General features: G+C 36.2%; 1 protein-coding gene across 3 annotated transcripts in view; it reads right to left on the bottom strand.

Annotated features, from left to right (window-relative positions):
- Positions 1-19,210, bottom strand: part of adgrd1 (adhesion G protein-coupled receptor D1) — a 77,553-nt gene extending 58,343 nt beyond the window's left edge. Inside the window, exons 1-11 of one of the 3 annotated variants that reach the window (XM_067395108.1) lie at positions 18,899-19,210; positions 18,767-18,812; positions 17,450-17,566; positions 16,525-16,620; positions 12,658-12,780; positions 10,365-10,541; positions 8,986-9,243; positions 5,270-5,343; positions 2,903-3,064; positions 952-1,011; positions 611-737 (exon numbers count right to left, since the gene is read on the bottom strand). In XM_067395108.1, the coding sequence (XP_067251209.1) occupies positions 611-737; positions 952-1,011; positions 2,903-3,064; positions 5,270-5,343; positions 8,986-9,243; positions 10,365-10,541; positions 12,658-12,780; positions 16,525-16,620; positions 17,450-17,566; positions 18,767-18,812; positions 18,899-18,949 (1,291 nt within the window). In that variant the 5' untranslated portion in view covers positions 18,950-19,210. The remainder of the gene's footprint in view (positions 1-610; positions 738-951; positions 1,012-2,902; positions 3,065-5,269; positions 5,344-8,985; positions 9,244-10,364; positions 10,542-12,657; positions 12,781-16,524; positions 16,621-17,449; positions 17,567-18,766; positions 18,813-18,898) is intronic. The other 2 variants (XM_067395106.1, XM_067395107.1) reach the window with 2 other exon arrangements.
- Positions 19,211-19,507: the final 297 nt, after the last annotated feature.

Raw genomic sequence — 19,507 nt, 5'->3', positions numbered from 1 at the left:
ACTGCATTCTTTAAATTGTGATGTTGACATACATTCAAAATAAATGCGAATTGAATTGAAATGCTATACAAATAAATGCGAATTGAATTTAACTGAATTATTGCCCATGTCTGATTCATTTCATGTTAAGTCTTTTCAGAAGACATGATAGATGTGCACTTTGCACTATTTAAAATCTTGAACTTCTTCCAACTGTTTCTCATCTATGTAAAATATATATCATGCCTTGGAATACATTTCGGTCTATTAACTAAATAATTTTTTTGGGTAATTCTTAGGAAAATGTATTATAAAAATGTATGGGCAAATGTAACATTTCAACACTCCTAAAAAAAATAGGAAAATGTTATTGAAGAAACAATAAAAAATAACTTTTTAAAGTCATGTTTAATGCCTTAAATTCCTTCACTCAGGTCTAATTGATACGCTCACCCTGTGTGCTGCATTCGTGCATGTGTATTAGGTAGGCACCCCCCTATGAGCATACTTGGACATACTCCACATACTTCAAGCCAGCCATGTATGTACAGGAAGGGAGGGAGAGTGAATTTCTAAGAATAGATATTCTGGAAATGGGAGTTTGAAGAAGTGTTTTGGAGTGTGTACTGACCTGCCACAGAACTCTTGCCCCCTATGGCCAGAGGAGCCTCTGAGTCTGGGCTGGACCGAAGCTTGGAGGCCATTTGCAGCATCACCTTATCCACAGTCTCTACCAGCCCATTGACCACAGGACTCAACTGCTCACCCCGATAAAAGACAAAGTGCAAAAAATGATACAGCTCACTGAGGTTACACAAATAAAACCAGCAGTACTCTACAAAATGAAATCCTTTTAGTTCAAAAGAAGTGCTGAAATGTGGAAAAAAGTGTGCCGATTTGTTTGAACTACTCATGAATGGACAGATAGAATCTCTCTATCTATCCAATTATTAATCTATCCATTAAACGTACCTCATTGTTTTCTCTCCAGTCGCTGGCAGTAATGACCTCATCCACACTCTTCAGTAGAGACTACAACACACAGAGCAGTATGAGAGTTTCAAACGTGTGTGTAAAAGCAACAGAGAAGATAATTCTGTAGTGTTTTATTTTATCAAATTAGCGTAACTTTGTTTTAAAAGGTGGGTGGGACAGGAGTGTGTGTGTGTGGGGGGTACTAATACAAGGCTATATCAGAAATGGACAACAACAAATGCATAAAAAATAACATTTTAATGTCCAGAAATCAATTAATTTCAATAGTACATTTAATTTAATTTATTGACAGAACTCATGTTTGATGTGATAGCTTCATCCTTACACTATGTCGATCCCCTTCTGATTCTTGTGTGTTCTAATGGTCTGGTGGGTGAATTTTTGCTAAGCGTGCAAGAGGATTGGGGTTCTAATCTGCTCTTGCATATTTTTTTATTTTTTTATCAATAAAACCAAATATATTCATCAGTGATTGTATATTAAGAGTAGGGACCCATTTGTTTGCTTTTTGTTTTGTGATTTCACCAAAATTAATAGAGAGTATCCGGAATAAGAGCCTGAGTACGAAGAGAACACTGTTTCCTTCCGTCACTGATAATAGCGGCAACGAACACCCAGCATGACTTCAAATACAACACATTTCAGCGCCAGATTGCCTCTTATTTAACACAAACTAAAGAAATTAAAGCATTAGTTCACTTTAAAATGAAAATTACCCCAAGCTTTACTCACCCTCAAGCCATCCTAGGAGTATATGACTTACTTTTTCTGATGAACACAATCTGAGTTATATATTAATAAATATCCTGACGCGTCCAAGCTTTATAATGGCAGTGAATGGGACCAACGAGTATGAAGCTCAAGAAAGTGCATCGGCTGCATCCATCCATTATAAAAGTACTCCACAGCGCTTTGGGGGGTTAATTAAGGCCTTCTGAAGAGAAGTGATGTGTTCGTGTAAGAAAAATATCCATATTTAACAAGTTATAAAGTAAAATATCTAGCTTCCGCCAGACCGCCTTCCTTATTCAAATTACGAAAAAAAGCATAACTGACATGACATCAGGTACGCTTTTTCCATAAGTTGAATACGGAAAGCAGTCTGGCGGAAGCTAGATATTTTACTTTATAACTTGTTAAATATGGATATTTTTCTTACACAAACGCATTGCTTTGCTTCAGAAGGTTTTAAACCCCCAGAGCCGTGTGGAGCACGTTTTTAATGGATGGATGCACTTTCTTGAGCTTCATACTTGTTGGTCTCATTCACTGCCATTATAAAGCTTGGATGTGTCAGGATATTTATTAATATAGTATATCTTCGATTGTGTTCATCAAAAAGAAGAAAATCAAATACACATAGAATGTCTTAAAGGTGAGAAATAAGCTGATTTGCTGCTCAAGAAACATTTATTATTATCAACGTTGATAATAAGTTGTGCTGCTTAATATTTTTGTGGAAACCCTAACATATTATTTTCATGATTCTTTCATTAATAGAAAAGTCAAAAGAACAGCATTTATTTGAAATATAAATATTATATTATTATATTATCAATGTCCTTGCTGAACGAAAATATTAATTTCTTTCAAAATAATCTTGCTGACCACAAACTTCAGAACTGTAGTATATATTTTTTAAAGTTAATACAATATTTTCATGGCAAATTATAATATCAGTATGATAATTTGAGTGAAATGTGAATTGAAAAAGTAACTAGATTTGAGTAAATTAGATTTGAAGAAGTTCCAAAGAGCATCTTGTGCTTCAATGAACAAGACCATCTGACCTTCTGTACAAATAATTACACAATTAATGTCACAAATTGACTAATTTGATTAGTGTCCTAAAAATAGTGCAGAACCTGAAATATTTCTTTTTTTTTTTTTTACCTCAATGTTTCTTTGTTAATAAAAACATCTTTACCTGTGTAAGGTTGTTGGCTGTTTCCTGAGGTATAGTCTTGTTTGGAAGGTTAAACGATAGAGACTGAAGGAAGTCCAGCGCTTGTAACTGCATGGGTTCCTGAGGTCTCTGAACAACCTCTGTCAGGTTTGTGGAGGCAGGTCGGGGCATCTCTGTGGTTCTCTGTAACACACAGATACAAGGCGGATGTATCAACAGAACTCCATAAAATCACCCACAATCACATGTAATGGCCCTGTGTGGCTTGGACTTGAGATTCAAAATAAAATGGCATTCTTGTGGTTTGGTTTCCCATAATTTAATATAATAATTTCAGCAACAAGCACCGGAATAGCTGGCACTTGCCATTAAAATTACTTTATTAAATCATTTTCTCATTTGTGAATGTGAATGTTAACAGCAAAATTAAATGCCACTTTTACTGGAACTTTCCAATGAAGTCTGAATAAATAACCTCCAGACTAGTTGTTTAAGGTCTTATTTTTTTCTACATGTGGCCATTATGGAAAATCTTGGATCTCCTTTCTGCCCCATTTTTCTGCTTCTCTTGATCTCCTCAATAACAGCCAGCGTTGTCCTTTGCGTTAGTGTTCAATCTCCGATTTCTTTCCATTTCCTCAGAGTCTGGGGGGAAACAATAGTTCCAAAAAAGCTGAATTTGTTTGTGTTTACAGCTTCAGCCTCAACCTCATTTCATGCTGGACTCTTGTTGTACGCCTGCCAAGGGTGTGTGCGTCTGTGTGCATACGGACGATCCCAGAGCGATGTCTGCGTCGACTTCATAACACCTAATCATCCAAGGGTGTGTGAGGTGTTGTCTGGGAGGCCGTGTTGTGTGCGTGTGATTGTCTGTGTACGTTCACTCTTTCATTTAATTACTGTGCAGGGAAAAAGTCTGAGCAGACAGATTGAGGGCCTGTAAAAAGAGGCATGTCTAACACTGCTGAGAGCCTTTAGAGGATATGTCAGTGTCTTGAATGCCCAACTTAATTTACTATCATCCAAATGAAGTCAACAAGTCTAAGTGTATTTGCAATCGGTGACTGCTGTTCACATTTACACGGTAGACCTTAAAGGTAATTATTGCAATAAGTTAAATACTTTCTCATAGCTTAATATGCAGTAAGGGCCGTACATACAGAACTGTGCTACTTTTCCATTGTTTTTCTATGTAAAAATACACTAGACAAATGTCTCTGACCACTGCGCTTGCATCTCACATCTTTTGCTCTCGTGCATCACACACAGTTCTAAAAACACAGCTTTTAGGAAACACAACTCTAAACCTTTCCTTATTTTTTTCAAATCCCTGCTTTATGTCTTAAGTTTTTAAATGCAGAAATACATTCTATGTGAATGGTCCCTTGATTCCCCATGAAAAGTATTTGTTTGAGCAGCTCATCGAGCAACATCAGCTCAACCAATGGCGTGAGTTTGGGGGTGACTATCTCTGTTTGGCTGACCAATGGCAGATAGGATGATGGTTCGGGAGAGGGTTAATTATCATTAACTAAATGTAAAACCATAAAAAAAACTTTTTTACTACTTTAAATAAAATAAACATTAACTGAAATTAAATAAAATATGAAGAAAACTTCAAAGTAACATTTCTCATTTTTGTTTAGTATAAATTTAAGTACTAAAATAAATAAAACTTAATAACAGTTATAGACATATTTAAAATATAATAATAAAAATGACAAAAACATACAACAAAATTACCTAGACATGAACTAAAATTAAAATTAAGACAGAAAATATAAAATAAAATCTAATTCAAAATATTAGCAAAATCTATAATAGTATATCAACAATACTAAAACAACACAGGAAACCTGTTTGATTATTATTGCAATTAGCTGACAGTAGTAGCACATAAATAAATAACTGGTCATGATTTTTTTTTTTTTATGTTTTATTTAAACTCTTGAATCTTAAACTCTAAAAACAGACTTCACTGCAGTTAATCTACCCAGGCTGGGATGGTTTTGATTAAGGCTGATGAGTGAGAAATCCCATTATGTATTTGTGGTCTTTTCAGTGAACTCAATTAATCAGACTACCAAAGACAAACATATTTCAAAATGAGATACTGGCAAATTCACCACAAGAATGTATTTTTTTACTTCTCGCTGAGAGAGAAACGAGATAGGTTAATGCCTACCCTCATTACAGATGTGTTTGCATTTACGTACATTAGTCTACTGCCCGCTGAAATCTCTTAGATAACCCTGAAATGTAGAGTAATATGTGATGAAGTTGTATTTCTGCTGTTATCTTTCTACTTTCCTCTGGGAGACTCCAGTTTAGACTCATAGAAACAGATTCAGAAAGTGCAATGGCTGACCTCAGATCAGAAGAATTTACCTGAAACTGAGAATCTGTCACAGTTGTGACACTAATGGATGCTTTGGTTGGGAAAGTGGACATCACATTCTCATCTGTGGTAGAAGAAAAAGAAAAGAAAAGTGTTAAGATGAATAAATAAATTAAATGCTTTTATAATGTAAATTAATTGTAAAATTTGTGAATTTTAATATAACATTTGAATTTATTACAATTTCTTATAATTTCTTCTCTTCTGTGTCAGTCTCCTATGCTGTTCACGTTGTAAACACAGTGCAGGCTGGCTCCTGCATTAGCATCACAAGCATGCATCGGGGTGCTCACATGAACAGAAAATGTTGAATAAAGTCGTTTTTTTTTTTTTTTTTTAACGGGGGCTATGTGCACAAAAAGTATTCTTGTCGCTTCATAAAATTAAGGTTGAACCACTGTAGTCACATGGACTACTTTAACAATGTCTTTACTACTTTTCTGGGCCTTGAAAGTGGTAATTGTAACTTTAAAGCTCACAGATTTCATCAAAAATATCTTAATTTGTGTTCCGAAGATGAATGAAGGTTTTACGGGTGTGGAACGACATGAGGGTGAGTAATTAATGACAAAAATTTCAACTAACCCTTAAACAATAAATAAATATGGATAATTATATAGGATAGAATAATTAAACAGAATATTTTAAACAAAAGGCAGAATATGATAATTAAAAAGTCAAAAAATCAAAACATAGAAGCCATGATCTAAAGAGCTCTAAACAACTTCACTTCATCTCATGGAACAAATACTTCACACCTGCTGGAAAGGCACATGTGAAACCTTTCCCAGAATGCACATGTCAGTTGCAGTGAGGCCAGTTTATAGGGCCCCTGGCAAAGCAGCTCTCTAATGACTCTGTACTATGCCCCTCATTAGAGCCTATTACAGATGGACGTGTGCAAAACAACAGTAGGTTTTCTCTTCTTCAACAACATGTTTTTTTTATCATTAACAAAAGGTCTTTATCTCTAACAGTAGCTAACAATCAGCATGCCGAGTGGATATATGCCAAAAGTCGACCTAAATAATCACTATCATCCCTGTTTAAATTTGCTATGGATCCATACTTGTCAAAAAAACAGTATAGAATAAGTTTTATGGATTTAAATTTGTGACCATAAAAAGTCAAATAATTTACTTGAGAATATAAAAGATGAAAATGTATTTTTTATTTTTCTTACCGTTAGGGTATTATTGGGGTATTGAATTAAACATGATTTTACATTTATGCATTTGGCAGATGCTTTTATTTGAACTTCGAAGTGACTTACATTGGATTAAAATGGTTAGTTCACCCAAAAATGAAAATTGTTATTTATTACTCACCCTCATGTTGTTCCACACCCGTAAGACCTTCATTCATCTTCAGAACACAAATTAGGATATTTTTGATAAAATCTGATGGCTCAGTGAGGCCTGCATTGCCAGCAAGATCATTTCCTGTTTAAATGCCCAGAAAGATACTAAAAACATTTAAAACAGTTCATGTGACTACAGCGGTTCAACCTTAATGTTATGAAGTGACGAGAATACTTTTTGTTCGCCAAAAAACAAACAAACAAACAAAAAACAGCGACTTTATTCAACAATATCTAGTGATGGGTGATTTCAAAACACTGCTTTATGAAGCTTTGAAGCTTTATGAATCATTTGTTTCAGTGCTTCGGAGCATGTATCAAACTGCCAAATTCACGTGAACCATTGAAATTTCGAAATAGAATCGATGTAACGAAGCCTTGTTTACTGAAATCACGTGACACTGGTGCTCTGCACCACCGTTTCAAAACAAAAGATTCGTAAAGCTTTGAGGCTTCATGAAGCAGTGTTTTGGAATCGCCCATCACTGCATATTCTTGAATAAAGTCATTATTTTGTTTTGTGTTTTATATAATTTTTATAATATTAAGTTTGAACCACTGTATTCACATGAACTGATTTAAATATGTTTTTAGTACCTTTCTGGGCGTTTGAAAAAGGAAATGATCTTAATGATCTTAATTTGTGTTCCGAAGATGAACGAAGGTCTTACGGGTGTGGAACGGCATGAGGGTGAGTAATTAACTACTGAATTTTCATTTTTTGGTGAACTAACCCTTTAAGGTATATGTTGTGTTCATAAGTAGAATTGTGTTGGGACTACTATTTTGAAACAGGAAGTCTGAATTGTTGAACTCTGACGTAATCTACGTAAGAACCGAAGTGAAAATAATAAACAAGATGGATAAAGTTTGCTCCTCCTGTGCTTTATTGTTAGCGCCATGTTCTACTGTCTGAAAAACACTTAAAAGCGGAGAAAAAAGTATTAGCCAATTTTATTTCTTCAGTAAATGCATCTGGTTTTAAAGGATGTTTCAATATATATACTGGAAAAGAAGACAAAAATACTGATTAAGGAAATCCGTCCCAGTCCAGGCCAGACATTCCAGATGACTGGTCCAGTACTGTACCTAATATAATTTCCTTTTATTGTATTAGTTATGGAAGAAAATTAAATCTTCTTTATAAGATAATGGAAAGTTTTGAGTTGTCTTGTCTAAAAGGTCAAGGTTTGTCTGATTAGCATGGCCTTGTTAGCCCTGCTAGTAGATGCTGTAACTATGCCATCTGCATTTAGATGAATGGGAATGCTTTCTCCAGGTGTTAAAGACCTCATTGGTCTGGTCTCTGTTACTGATGAGGATGGAAACCATTTGCAGCCTTATTGGAGCTTAAATTTGTCTTTGCCGCACTGAAGACATCCTGCCTGCAAGAAACTTCAACCAGCTGCCCGAACGAGGTTCCAAACACTTGCAGTTTAAAAGAAAACAAAACCCCTGATATAAAATTCGTCCCGCCACCACATACATATAAGGTAAAGATATGCGCAGTTCCAACCAAAGCCAACAAAACTGTCTTTGAGGACATGCTCAGGAACAAACATATAATGGTATTTCAACAGTGCTTCAATGTGGTTCGTTTGAGGAATGGTGGAATGTGGACCGGTTTCTATGAAGGAAATTGTCTTCAAATGCTTCTTCCTCTCTATAATAAACCTGCACGCAGGGTAATAACTCCAGAGATATGGCAGAAAAGCAAATCATCAGCATCACAGATGTTTCTGTTTCCAAACAGTCAAACAGAACGTTCTGAAATCCAACATTCTTGATCTCCACCATTGTGGACGTACACTAACATACACTTTTTCTCTGTATTAATATGGGTGATTGTAGAGTGTTGTTGAGATTTGGAAAGGTATTATACATTTCAAAAGTTTCTTCAGCAGCCATTACTCCGAGTAAAGTCTTCAGTGTCACATGATCCTTCAGAAATCATTCTAATATGCTGATTTGGTGCTCAAGAAAAAAATCATTACCAATGATTTTTTTCTTTTTAGCATGGCTTAATTGTTCCATTAAAGTGGCTTAATTGCTATTTTATTTCAAATGAATAATGAGAGACAGACATAATTAACCAAAAATATTCTAAATATATATAAAAGCATGGAGAGCTACCATCTGCTAAGAGGCATGTTGGGACAAGCTGGAGACACCAAAGACCTAGTGCAGCTAATTTTGGAAACCCTGACAACAATGGCAATGGCTGACAACTGCAGAGAAGCACATGGTTGGGACAAGTGAAGGCTGCCACAGAAAAAATAAACTAATAGATAAATGAAATGATGAACACAGCAGATGTGAGTCACAATGAGCTCCATAATTACTTACCAATTGCTGCATTGTAGTACATCCAGATATCCTGAGGGGACAGGGCCCTCTCCCAAATCACAAACTCATCGAAGGCACCTGTGGCATAGTGGCCGTAACTCCCAGTGTTTCCTGTGCCAATGACCAGATCGGCATAGGGATCACCATAGTTATGGGAAACACTTCCTGTGGGGTCTTCTTTGCTGAATGTTCCATTAATGTAGACCTTTAACCCCTCCGTTTGGGTCCATGTGAAGAGCACGTGTGTCCAGTAGGGCCCTGTATAAAGCACAGAGACGATAGGAGAGAGAGAAAAAGTGAGCAAATGAAATTTCAAACAAAAAATAAATAAAACAATTGACTGTTTGGAAATAGAGATAATAGTAATATTATTTCCAGATCTAATCATGCTGTCTAGGTCCATAAAACACAAGTTTAAAATGAACAGAAACGGAGAGCTGGAGACAGCATGTGGAATGGATTTCATCAGCTTATAATGAAGCCAATAAGACATGGTATACAGAAACTCTGATTTGAACTGTCAATGGCTCATTTCATCTGTCCAGGGATAAAATGGCATATGGAGAATGTCTCATCACATCATCCCACTTAAAATGTTCTCTCTCTCTTTTTTGAGGGATTTGGTCATGCTTTAGTAATACATGTTTTAGTCTTACAGACATGATCTAGGGGTATCCTGTTCATGTTCTGACTGTATCCTAGAGGCCTTGGTGTACATTTCTATTTGTTGGGTTAATATTCTTATTTGCATATTTATCATATTTAGTAACATTCACTGGACAAATATAAATGCTCCTGTAACACCTTTTTCAGAAAATAATTGGGTGCATACAATCACTAAACTTAGCAGCCATCTCAATCCAAACAAGATCAGATATTCTGAAGGTTAGAGAAGCAGAAACATTGATACTGAAGATGTATTCTGGAAGTCACACAAATCCCCAAATGACTGAAAAATCTTGAAAAAAGAGAGTTGATTATTTTCTCAGGCAGCTGAATGGTTTGATATTAGCAACTTTTTCACTCGCACTTTCATTTTTTTTTTTTTTTTTTTCACAGTAAGATACAAATTTAAATCACTCTGTCAAGTCCAACAGAGAAAGTTTATTCTGAAGCCCACTGACTCAAGTACTTTGGACATCTGGATGTAATCAATATAATTATGCACAAAGCTACATATTCAAAATATTTATGGTCAGACTGCAAGTGTAATTCCAAACCAGAATGTATTTCAAAATGTCCATGTGTGCAAAATTTTAAGATCATGGGAAATTTTTTTTGGCTTTAGAGATAAGGCAAAATAATTTGGTTCCCCAAACATTTAAACACTTTCCATATCCAAAACTAAAATTTCCCCCACACACCCAAATAATAACTACCTGGGAGATTGATTTGTGCTTTCCATGTTTTGGAGTCTCCTCTCGTGTAGAACTCCACGTATCCACCATGAGGGTTGGAGTAGACAGAGAAACCGCTTGAGACGACTTTACCTCCGGATGCAATCGCAAAACGAGACTCTACCTCATTGTTTTTCCAGAAGAAGGAGAACGTTATCCCTGTCCAAGAGTAATAGTTAAAGGATTAGTTCACTCAAGAATTAAAATTTCCTGATAATTTACTCACCCCCATGTCATTCAAGATGTTTATGTCTTTCTTTCTTAAGTCGAAAAGAAATTAAGGTTTTTGAGGAAAACATTCCAGGATTTTTCTCCAAAGAGTAGACTTCAACTTGGTACAACAGGTTGAAGGTCCAAATTGCAGTTTAAATGCAGCTTCAAAGAGCTCTACACAATCCCAGACGTGGAATAAGGGTCTTATCCAAGCGGCAACCTCCCCCAGTTTCTCTTGAGGCCAATACGGAAGTGACTTAAACTGCAATTCATCGACTGACCACTAGGGACAGGCTTAAAAGAGAGCAGAATCTCATTGAGTGCCATGTTAAAATGGACAATTTTATAGCAGAAAAAAATATGTTTACAGGTTGGTTCAAATTGTGGTTTTGGTCTGTACTGTTAATGTTGCCCTTTTGAGTTTTTCAACTCATCCGTTGAAATTATATTAAGCCTTAAAGTTCTGAATAATTAAGGGCGTGGTCACTTGAGTGCTGCTGTCTTTGAGCCGTCACTCACTTTACCTCAGCTAATTCCAGCCGCTGAATTTGGCATCTCTGCCGTGTTTGTGCTTTTTTTGGGATTATTTTATACAATTATAAAATAATATGGTTTGCTGCGTTAATGGTCAAGACAGATCTGTGTAGATGTGCACGCATGCGGAAGAAAAGGATCATCGTGGCATTGGCTAAAAGTTTTGTTCGTGAGATTTACTATGACTATTGCTGGAGAATATCCCTCTCAAGACACCACAAACTCTGACAGCACTGCTTGGATATTATAACTAAAACTGCTGCATTTTGGACGCGGGCTAATTTTTTTGTGAGCTATATGATCATATACAGTTTTACAACATAAACACTGCCCAGGTTGCATCATTTCTTGAAGAACGATGATGGAACGGTGACCCGCAGCGGCCTCATTTTCGCCTCAAATCTGCTGTTCAGAACTCTATGGGTAACGTCACGGACACTACGTCCATATTTTTTTACACTCTATGGTCTTATCTAGCAAAACTATCAGTCATTCATTTTTTAACCACAAATGCTCGTCTTGCACCAGCTCTGTGATGCGCCACGCATTACGTAATGTGTAAGTGGTAGTACCGAGCAAGTGTTTACAAAGTGAATGTGCAAAGACTAAGTCAAATGGGCTTTACAAAAAAAAAAAAAAAAAGGTAAAATAACGATGTCGGATGATCACACGTGACCTTTCCAATGTGAGTACGTTATGCATGGCGCATTGCAGAGCTAGTGCAAGATGAACATTTGTGTTTAAAAAGTATATACATTTTAGTTTTTTTTTAGAAAATGACCGATTGTTATGCTAGATAAGACCCTTATCCCTTGGCTGGGATCGTGTACAGTCCTTTGAAGCTGCACTGAAACAGCAATTTGGACCTTCAATCTGCTGGTAACTGTTAAAGTCCACTATATGGAGAATGATGGAATATTTTCATCAAAAACCATACATATATTTTTTTTTTTACTGAAGAAAGAAAGACAAAAACATCTTGGATGACATGGGGGTGAGTAAATTATCAGTAAATTTTAATTCTGAAGTGAAATAAACAGTAGGTTAGGATTTGCCATTCAAAATTCAAAATATGTTTAAAATAAACATTTTAAATAATATTAATAATATTATATTTTATTTCATAATCCTTTGGCTCTCATCAACCACCAAGCTCTTTTTCCGATACGTACTGATCTAACTTAACAAAACAAAAGCTTCTTTATTAGATCCAGGCTGCTTCATTACAAACAACATCACAAGTCTTACTTTGGGCAAGCCCTGGAAAATAAATATAAATGCAACATATTCTTTTTGTGAGCAAAAGAATTTGCAGTGATGTGAATAGATGAATAACAGATGATATCAGCTTGATGTAAGTTGATATATTTGCTCTTGAGAAATATAAACTTAATTTTGACCCATTAGCCTTTATTACGTCATGTATAAACCTGAGCAACACATTACTCAACTGTCATACATCTATGACCATATAAAGATGCACTTCTATAACAAAAGAAAAGAGAGCATGAGGATGATAAAAACTCACCGGCAGGTCCGCACAGAGTAGGATCACTTATGCAGGAGTCCTTATAGTTGCCAAAGTGAAGGAAAGTGGCCCCATTATCACCGTTCAGATAGATGCCCTTATTCACCATTCCTTCTACAATGTCTACACGATGAAAGACCAACCAACAAGATTATAACACTTGCAATATAACATTTCTAAGTTTATAATCACCTCATGCTAAATCTTTTGGGTGAATAATCATTGATAGCCTAATTGAAAGACAAAGTCTTTATGGGGAAGACACTTTATGGTGTAATCCTAACCTTTTACCCATATAGTAAAAATATGAGCAGTTTGCTCCATCCTCTAAAACAACAAGAACAGATCTCCTGAATTATGAGTAACTAGGGAATTTAAAAGCCCCCATCTGAACAATTGAACTGCAGATGATTCATGACAGTCTGATTTTTATCAATGGCAAGTTGTTCCTTTGCGAGGGCAGTGACTTTGGCCAATAAATCTTCCGGTATTATAACTAAAAAACCAGGATGTGTGGATCACAGTGGGAGCCGTAGCACCATCGCACCTCATGAATGGATGAGTTGAGAGAAGAGATGATGATGATGGAAAAGAGTGCTCAGTGAAGACACAGTGAATGGCAGAAGACAGAGAGGAGACAGACTGAAGTGTGGAGCAAGTGAACAACAGTTGTACTGTGGAGGCAGAGAGATAAAGAGGTACAGACTACAGAGGACTAAACATCCATCTATGCAGTGAGATCCAGGGTATCGGCATGCCTTTGTGAACTAGATTTTAATTTTGAAATTTACAGTAAAAAAGGGGGATCTGTATTACAAAATCACACACACAATCTGTGCTAATATTAATGCTGCCTTTATATGCTATAATGAGAAAATGAGAATTATCCCATGATTTACTACCCTCTAGCCATCCTAGCTGTATATGTCTATCTTCTTTCAGACAAACACAATCAGAGATATGCTATATTGCCAAAACTTTTGGGATGCCTGCCTTTACGTGCATATCAACTTTAATGACATCCCATTCTTAATCTGTAGAATTTAATATGGAGTTGGCCCACCCTTTGCAGCTATAACAGCTTCAACTCTTCTGGGAAGGCTTTCCACAAGGTTTAGGAGTGTGTTTATGGAAATCTTCTAGAAGTGCATTTGTGAGGTCAGGCAGTGATGTTGGCGAGAAGGCCTGGCTCACAGTCTCCGCTCTAATTCATCCCAAAGGTGTTCTATCAGGTTGAGGTCAGGACTCTGTGCAGGCCAGTAAAGTTCCTCCACACCAAACTCGCTCATCCACATCTTTATGGACCTTGCTTTCTGCACTGGTGCGCAGTCACGTTGGAACAGGAAGGGGCCATCCTCAAACTGTTCCCACAAAGTTCGGAGCATGAAATTGTCCAAAATGTCTTGGTATGCTGAAGCATTAAGAGTTCCTTTCACTGGAACTAAGGGGCCAAGCCCAACCCCTGAAAAACAACCCCACACCATAATCCCCCTCCACCAAACTTTACACTTGGCACAATGCAGTCAGGCAAGTACTGTTCTCCTGGAAACCACCAAACCCAGAATCGTCCATCAGATTGCCAGATAGAGAAGCGTGATTCGTCACTCCTGAAAACACATCTCCACTGCTCTAGAGTCCAGTGGCGGCATGCTTTACATCAGTGCATCTGACGCTTTGCATTGCACTTGGTGATGAAAGGCTTGGATGCAGCTGCTCGGCCATGGAAACCCATTCCATGAAGCTCTCTATGCACTGTTCTTGAGCTAATCTGAAGGCCATATGAAGTTTGGAGGTCTGTGGCTATTGACTCTGCAGAAAGTTGGCGACTTCTGCGCACTGTACGCCTCAGCATGCTCTGACCCCGCTCTGTGATTTTACGTGGTCTACCACTTCGTGGCTGAGTTGATGTTGTTCCCAAATTGCTTCCACTTTGTTATCATACCACTAACAGTTGACCGTGGAATATTTAGTAGTGAGGAAATTTCACAAATGGATTTATTGCACAGGTGGCAACCTATCATGGTACCATGCTTGAATTCACTGAACTCCTGAGAGCGACCCATTCTTTCACAAATGTTTGTAGAAGCAGTCTGCAAGTGATTGGAACACCTGAATTCAATCATTTGGAGGGGCGTCCTAATACTTCTGGCAATATAGTATATATTTAAAAATATCCTGGCTCTTCCAAGCTTTATAATGGTAGTGGGGGTCTGTTTTGAAGCCCCCCTCCTAAAAAATGCATCCATCCATTATAAATATAATCCACACGGATCCAGGGGTTTTTGTAAGAAAAATATCCATATTTAAAATTTTAATAAGTATAATAACTAGCTTCCGGCAGATGGTCATACGCATCACTTCGTGGCGGAAGAATAACCCCGACCCGACACATGACGCAACATGGAAGCTCAGAGGATAGAGCAAAACTCAACACCGGTCATAAATTTGAAGTCTAAAACAAGAAATTTCAAAGAGAAATGTCTGAGGATGTCAATATAAGAGAAGAGGAGCTTCAGTTTTTTGCCCAGCCATATTTGTTTAAACCGCGAGAGGCATATATTCTCCTACATCCTGCGTCATACATCGCGTGAAGCGTTACTCATTTGGCGCATCTTGCGTAGTATGTGTACAGTTGTCTGGTCGAAGCTAGTTATTTCAGTTTATAAAGTTTTAAATATGTATGTTCTTACAAAACCCATCGCTTCACTTCAGAAGCCCGTATGGATTATATTTATGATGGATAGATGCATTTTTTTGGGCTTCAAAACACCCCCAGTTCACTATCATTATAAAACTTGGAAAAGCCAGGATATTTTTAATATATCTCTGATTGTATTCGTCTGAAAGAAGAAGGTCATAAACACCTAGGATCATTTGAGGGTGAGTGGATAATAGGATAATTTTCATTTTTAGGTGAACTATCCCTTTAATTTTAAAGTTACCAAGTTGGGAATTTCTTTCTTTCTTTCTATTTTTTTTAAAGAAATTAATACTTTTATTCAGCAAGGACACATTAAATTGATCAAAAGTGACAGTAAAGAGATTTAACAAATACTAGATGTTACAAATTCTGTTCTTTTGAACTTGAATATAATCTTGAACATAAAATATTAAGAAGAACAATTGTTTTCAACATTGATAATAATAATAATATTATTTTAATATTATTATTTTATATTAATAAATATTTCTTAAGCACCAAATCAGCATGGCTGAATCAGTAATGGCTGCTGAAAATTCAGCTTTGCCATCACAGGAATAAATTACATTTTAAAATATATTAAAATAGAAAACAGTTATTATAATGTCTTTACTGTTTTTTTTTTTTGTTTTTTTTTTTTGATCAAATAAATGCAGGCCATTAAAAAAAATCTTACCAACACCATGAAAACAGATTAGTTACAATGCTGCACGGTGACACATTGCAGGACTGTTTAATAAATAACAGCACTCCTGCAACGCTGCTCGACCAATCAGATTCAAATCCCTGTATAATTGTTTTCTGGCTGGGGCTTTTGTTTTAAATGAACTGACATAACAAATCACAATGCAAACAGTAGATTTCCAAAATGGGGCAAGGTTTTCAAATGCAGTTGCACAAACACACTAGATCCAATAAAATCACTCGTAAAGCTTACGAAAGGTTTGATTTCAGTGAAGATTGCCAGATTAAACAGCACTAAAAAATTCATGCTTCAATCACTCTAATGTAAATGGTCATATATCAGAGTTTTTTTTTTTTATTTTATTTTCTCCTAATGATGTCCTGCTGATATACAAGATCTACATGAATGTATAGGCCCTGATACTGTTCTTAGAGACCCAGCTGTGTACTAAGCAGTGAATGAACATGTGTGAGAGCCTCACCTACAGTGGCAGAAATGTTAGTGTAGGCAGAGTCATTGGTATACACAGAAGAAGAATTATGGGTAGTCAGGACAGTGTGGTTGTGGATTCTGACAGCTGTGATGGAGAGAATGTGGAAATAAAGAAAGTGAGACAGAAAAAAAAAACATAAAACAAGTGATTCAGCAACAGACACATGTACAAATGAGTATAGAGACATGAGATGGAAAAAAGGACATTGTGAGACACTCAGGCAGACATGGTGGACAAGATGACCAGTGTAACATTCAATGCAGAAGTGAGATTTTAACATATCTTTCAAGTCCGCACATGGGACACATTGGGCCGAACACAAGACTGAGGGGCCTAGAGAATTCCTCTCAGCTCTCCATTTGTTCTGAATTAACAGGCACAGAACAAATGCCATACTGTACTTACACTGGAAATATACTCCAGCTATGGAATGACGTGTGGATGTTTGTCTTACATGCACAAATTCCTTATTTTTAACATATCTGTTTACCAAGCGCATTGCAGAGTTATTTGACTAGTGATGTATGTTGGTGAGTTTGGTCCACTAAAACTCCAAGTGGACTAGTAAATCACTGAGAGAAACTGTTTAAAACTCCAAGTGGACTAGTAAATCACTGAGAGAAACTGTAGTTTTGACACCCTTAAATGTCATAGTCGTTTGTCTTCATCACAAATGAGGTAATCATGTAAGTCCTCAACTTTTCGACTCAAATGAGCAAATCAGTTCATTTTAAGAACTGAAGACAGCTGCAAAGCCACAGAGATTTCTGCAACTAAGACGTGACCATAGAAGAATGTTAAACAGCTGTGGTGACAAGAAAGAAAGAAAGAAAGAAAGAAAGAAAGAAAGAAAGAAAGAAAGAAAGAAAGAAAGAAAGAAAGAAAGAAAGGCAGTTGTGACATGTTCACATACTTATCTCAGTCCCATTAACATGACCTGTTCTGTTCCCAATCTGGTCCGAAAGACCGTGGATCCCTTCCACTGAATCCAGGGGCCAGTAGTGTGAAGCCGTGGCCAGCACCTGCAGGCCTGAGTACAACATACATCAAATCTATGCATGTACATCAATGCAAATACTGTACACACAAATGAAAAAACATTATAGTGAGAGTTTGAAGTCTCAATCCAGTTGACAGTTATGGAAATTATCATTTTTTTACATGTTGGTTTATCACTGGTTCGGTCCAGTTTTTGGTTACACTTTATTTTACAGTGCCGTAGTTACATTGTAATATAATGCATAAAAATGGATGCATAAACTACATGTACTTACTATAGAGTTACAGTTAGGGTTTGGTTTAGGGTAAGTTACTTGTAATTATGCATAATTTACCGTTATTACCATAGTATGTACATATAGTAACGTGTAACTATGGCACTAAAATAACGTGTTACCAATTTTTTTTTAAATTTTTTTTTTAATTTTAATTTGGACAATTCTGTAGTATTTTCATAATAGGTCAAATCTTGAATTTTCTATCAGCAACTTTAGTGGTTTAATGAAACAAATGTATTAAAATGCCATTAAATTACAAGGTGATAAATGATGTTATATCTTAATCATTTATAATAAATGCATATAGTTTTAGTTTTGTTTCTTTATTAATTTCTTTAGGTAAATACTATGTATTGCTTGTAAAGATGTCCTCATTTTGTGAGTTTCATAATATATGTCATAACATTTCACAGAGGCCAAAGATGATCTCAATGCTGAATCAATTTTCCTTCATCAATAAAACGTTTTTTTTTTTTTTTTTTTTTTTCAAAACTAGATAAGTTGTAGAGCAGATTTCGAGCATAAAGTGTTGCTGTGGATGGAGGAAAGAGTATGTTGGTCTCATTTTCAGACAGAGAAAGGATCTTTAACGTTAAACCGATTTTAAAAAAAAATCCGTGGGTTATCATCGCTGCGATTACAGTGACGTTTTCAGTGTTTCAGGGGACGTTAAAAGAGATCATTTGTCAATAAAGCATAAATCATTTTTTATTAAATAAAGGTTTTTCAGTAAATAAAGGTTGCACTGGATTAAATGAACCTTTTAAATTCAACATAATTGAGAGAAGAAAATCAAACAAAAAAGCATCCATCCATAGCTCAATTTAAGATTAATTTCTCCTGTTTATTAGGCCAAATTTAACCAAAATAACGAATTTGATCTAAATGTAGCCCTACCAAAAGTTTTTGCGACACATTTCTACTAGTTATGAAGGGGGGAAAAAATCTTTTACCTGGATGTTTTGACGGTGATACAGTGTCACTACGAACCTGAAATAACTTTAAAAAAACAACTTATATTAAAACCACATCAAAACTATATTAAAAACAAATGTTTCTTCTGTCCATAAAGAAATATTTCTTACCTGAAATACGCTCAGGAGAGTCAGTAGGACTTTACAGTATATTAAGTCCATTGTTTAAAGAGTTTTCAGCAACAAAAGAAAGTTACAAACTTCAAATCTATATTGCGCCGTTAATGGTAAACGAACATTGCGCTTATGTCGAAGTAAATATATTTTTAGGCTATTTTTGCTCAGAAAAAAACGTTATGAGTGCGTCAGAAAATGACGTTCAAAATGACCAGTATGAATAATGATAACTTGTTATTGGTAACTAAATTCAGAGTTTGTAATCCATCGTTTTAGAGTCCGTCACCCCTGAAGTGTCGCACGCTGCGCTCGAGCTTTGATGAAGATGAAGAACAAGCGCTGAGCTCGCGCTTTCATCAGTGGGTTGAGCCCATTGGGCGGTAAATGCTACTACAGAACTGTTTCCTATGGGACACGGAGTTGTTTTCCTGCAGGGGGCGCATGCACAGCCCCAATGATTCCCATTTAAATCTCAGGACGTGTTTAGTACATTATAGCTACAGTATAAATCTGTTCATATAAACCCTACATTACGTTCCGTCAATCTCTATAACCTTATATAGTCATCACAAGCAACAGTGATTGGTCCATCCAGTTCAGCGT

Source organism: Chanodichthys erythropterus, chromosome 9 (genome assembly GCF_024489055.1).
Source record: "Chanodichthys erythropterus isolate Z2021 chromosome 9, ASM2448905v1, whole genome shotgun sequence".
NCBI lineage: Eukaryota > Metazoa > Chordata > Actinopteri > Cypriniformes > Xenocyprididae > Chanodichthys > Chanodichthys erythropterus.
Note: the sequence above shows the minus strand (reverse complement) of the source record. Positions and strands in the feature narration are given on the sequence as shown.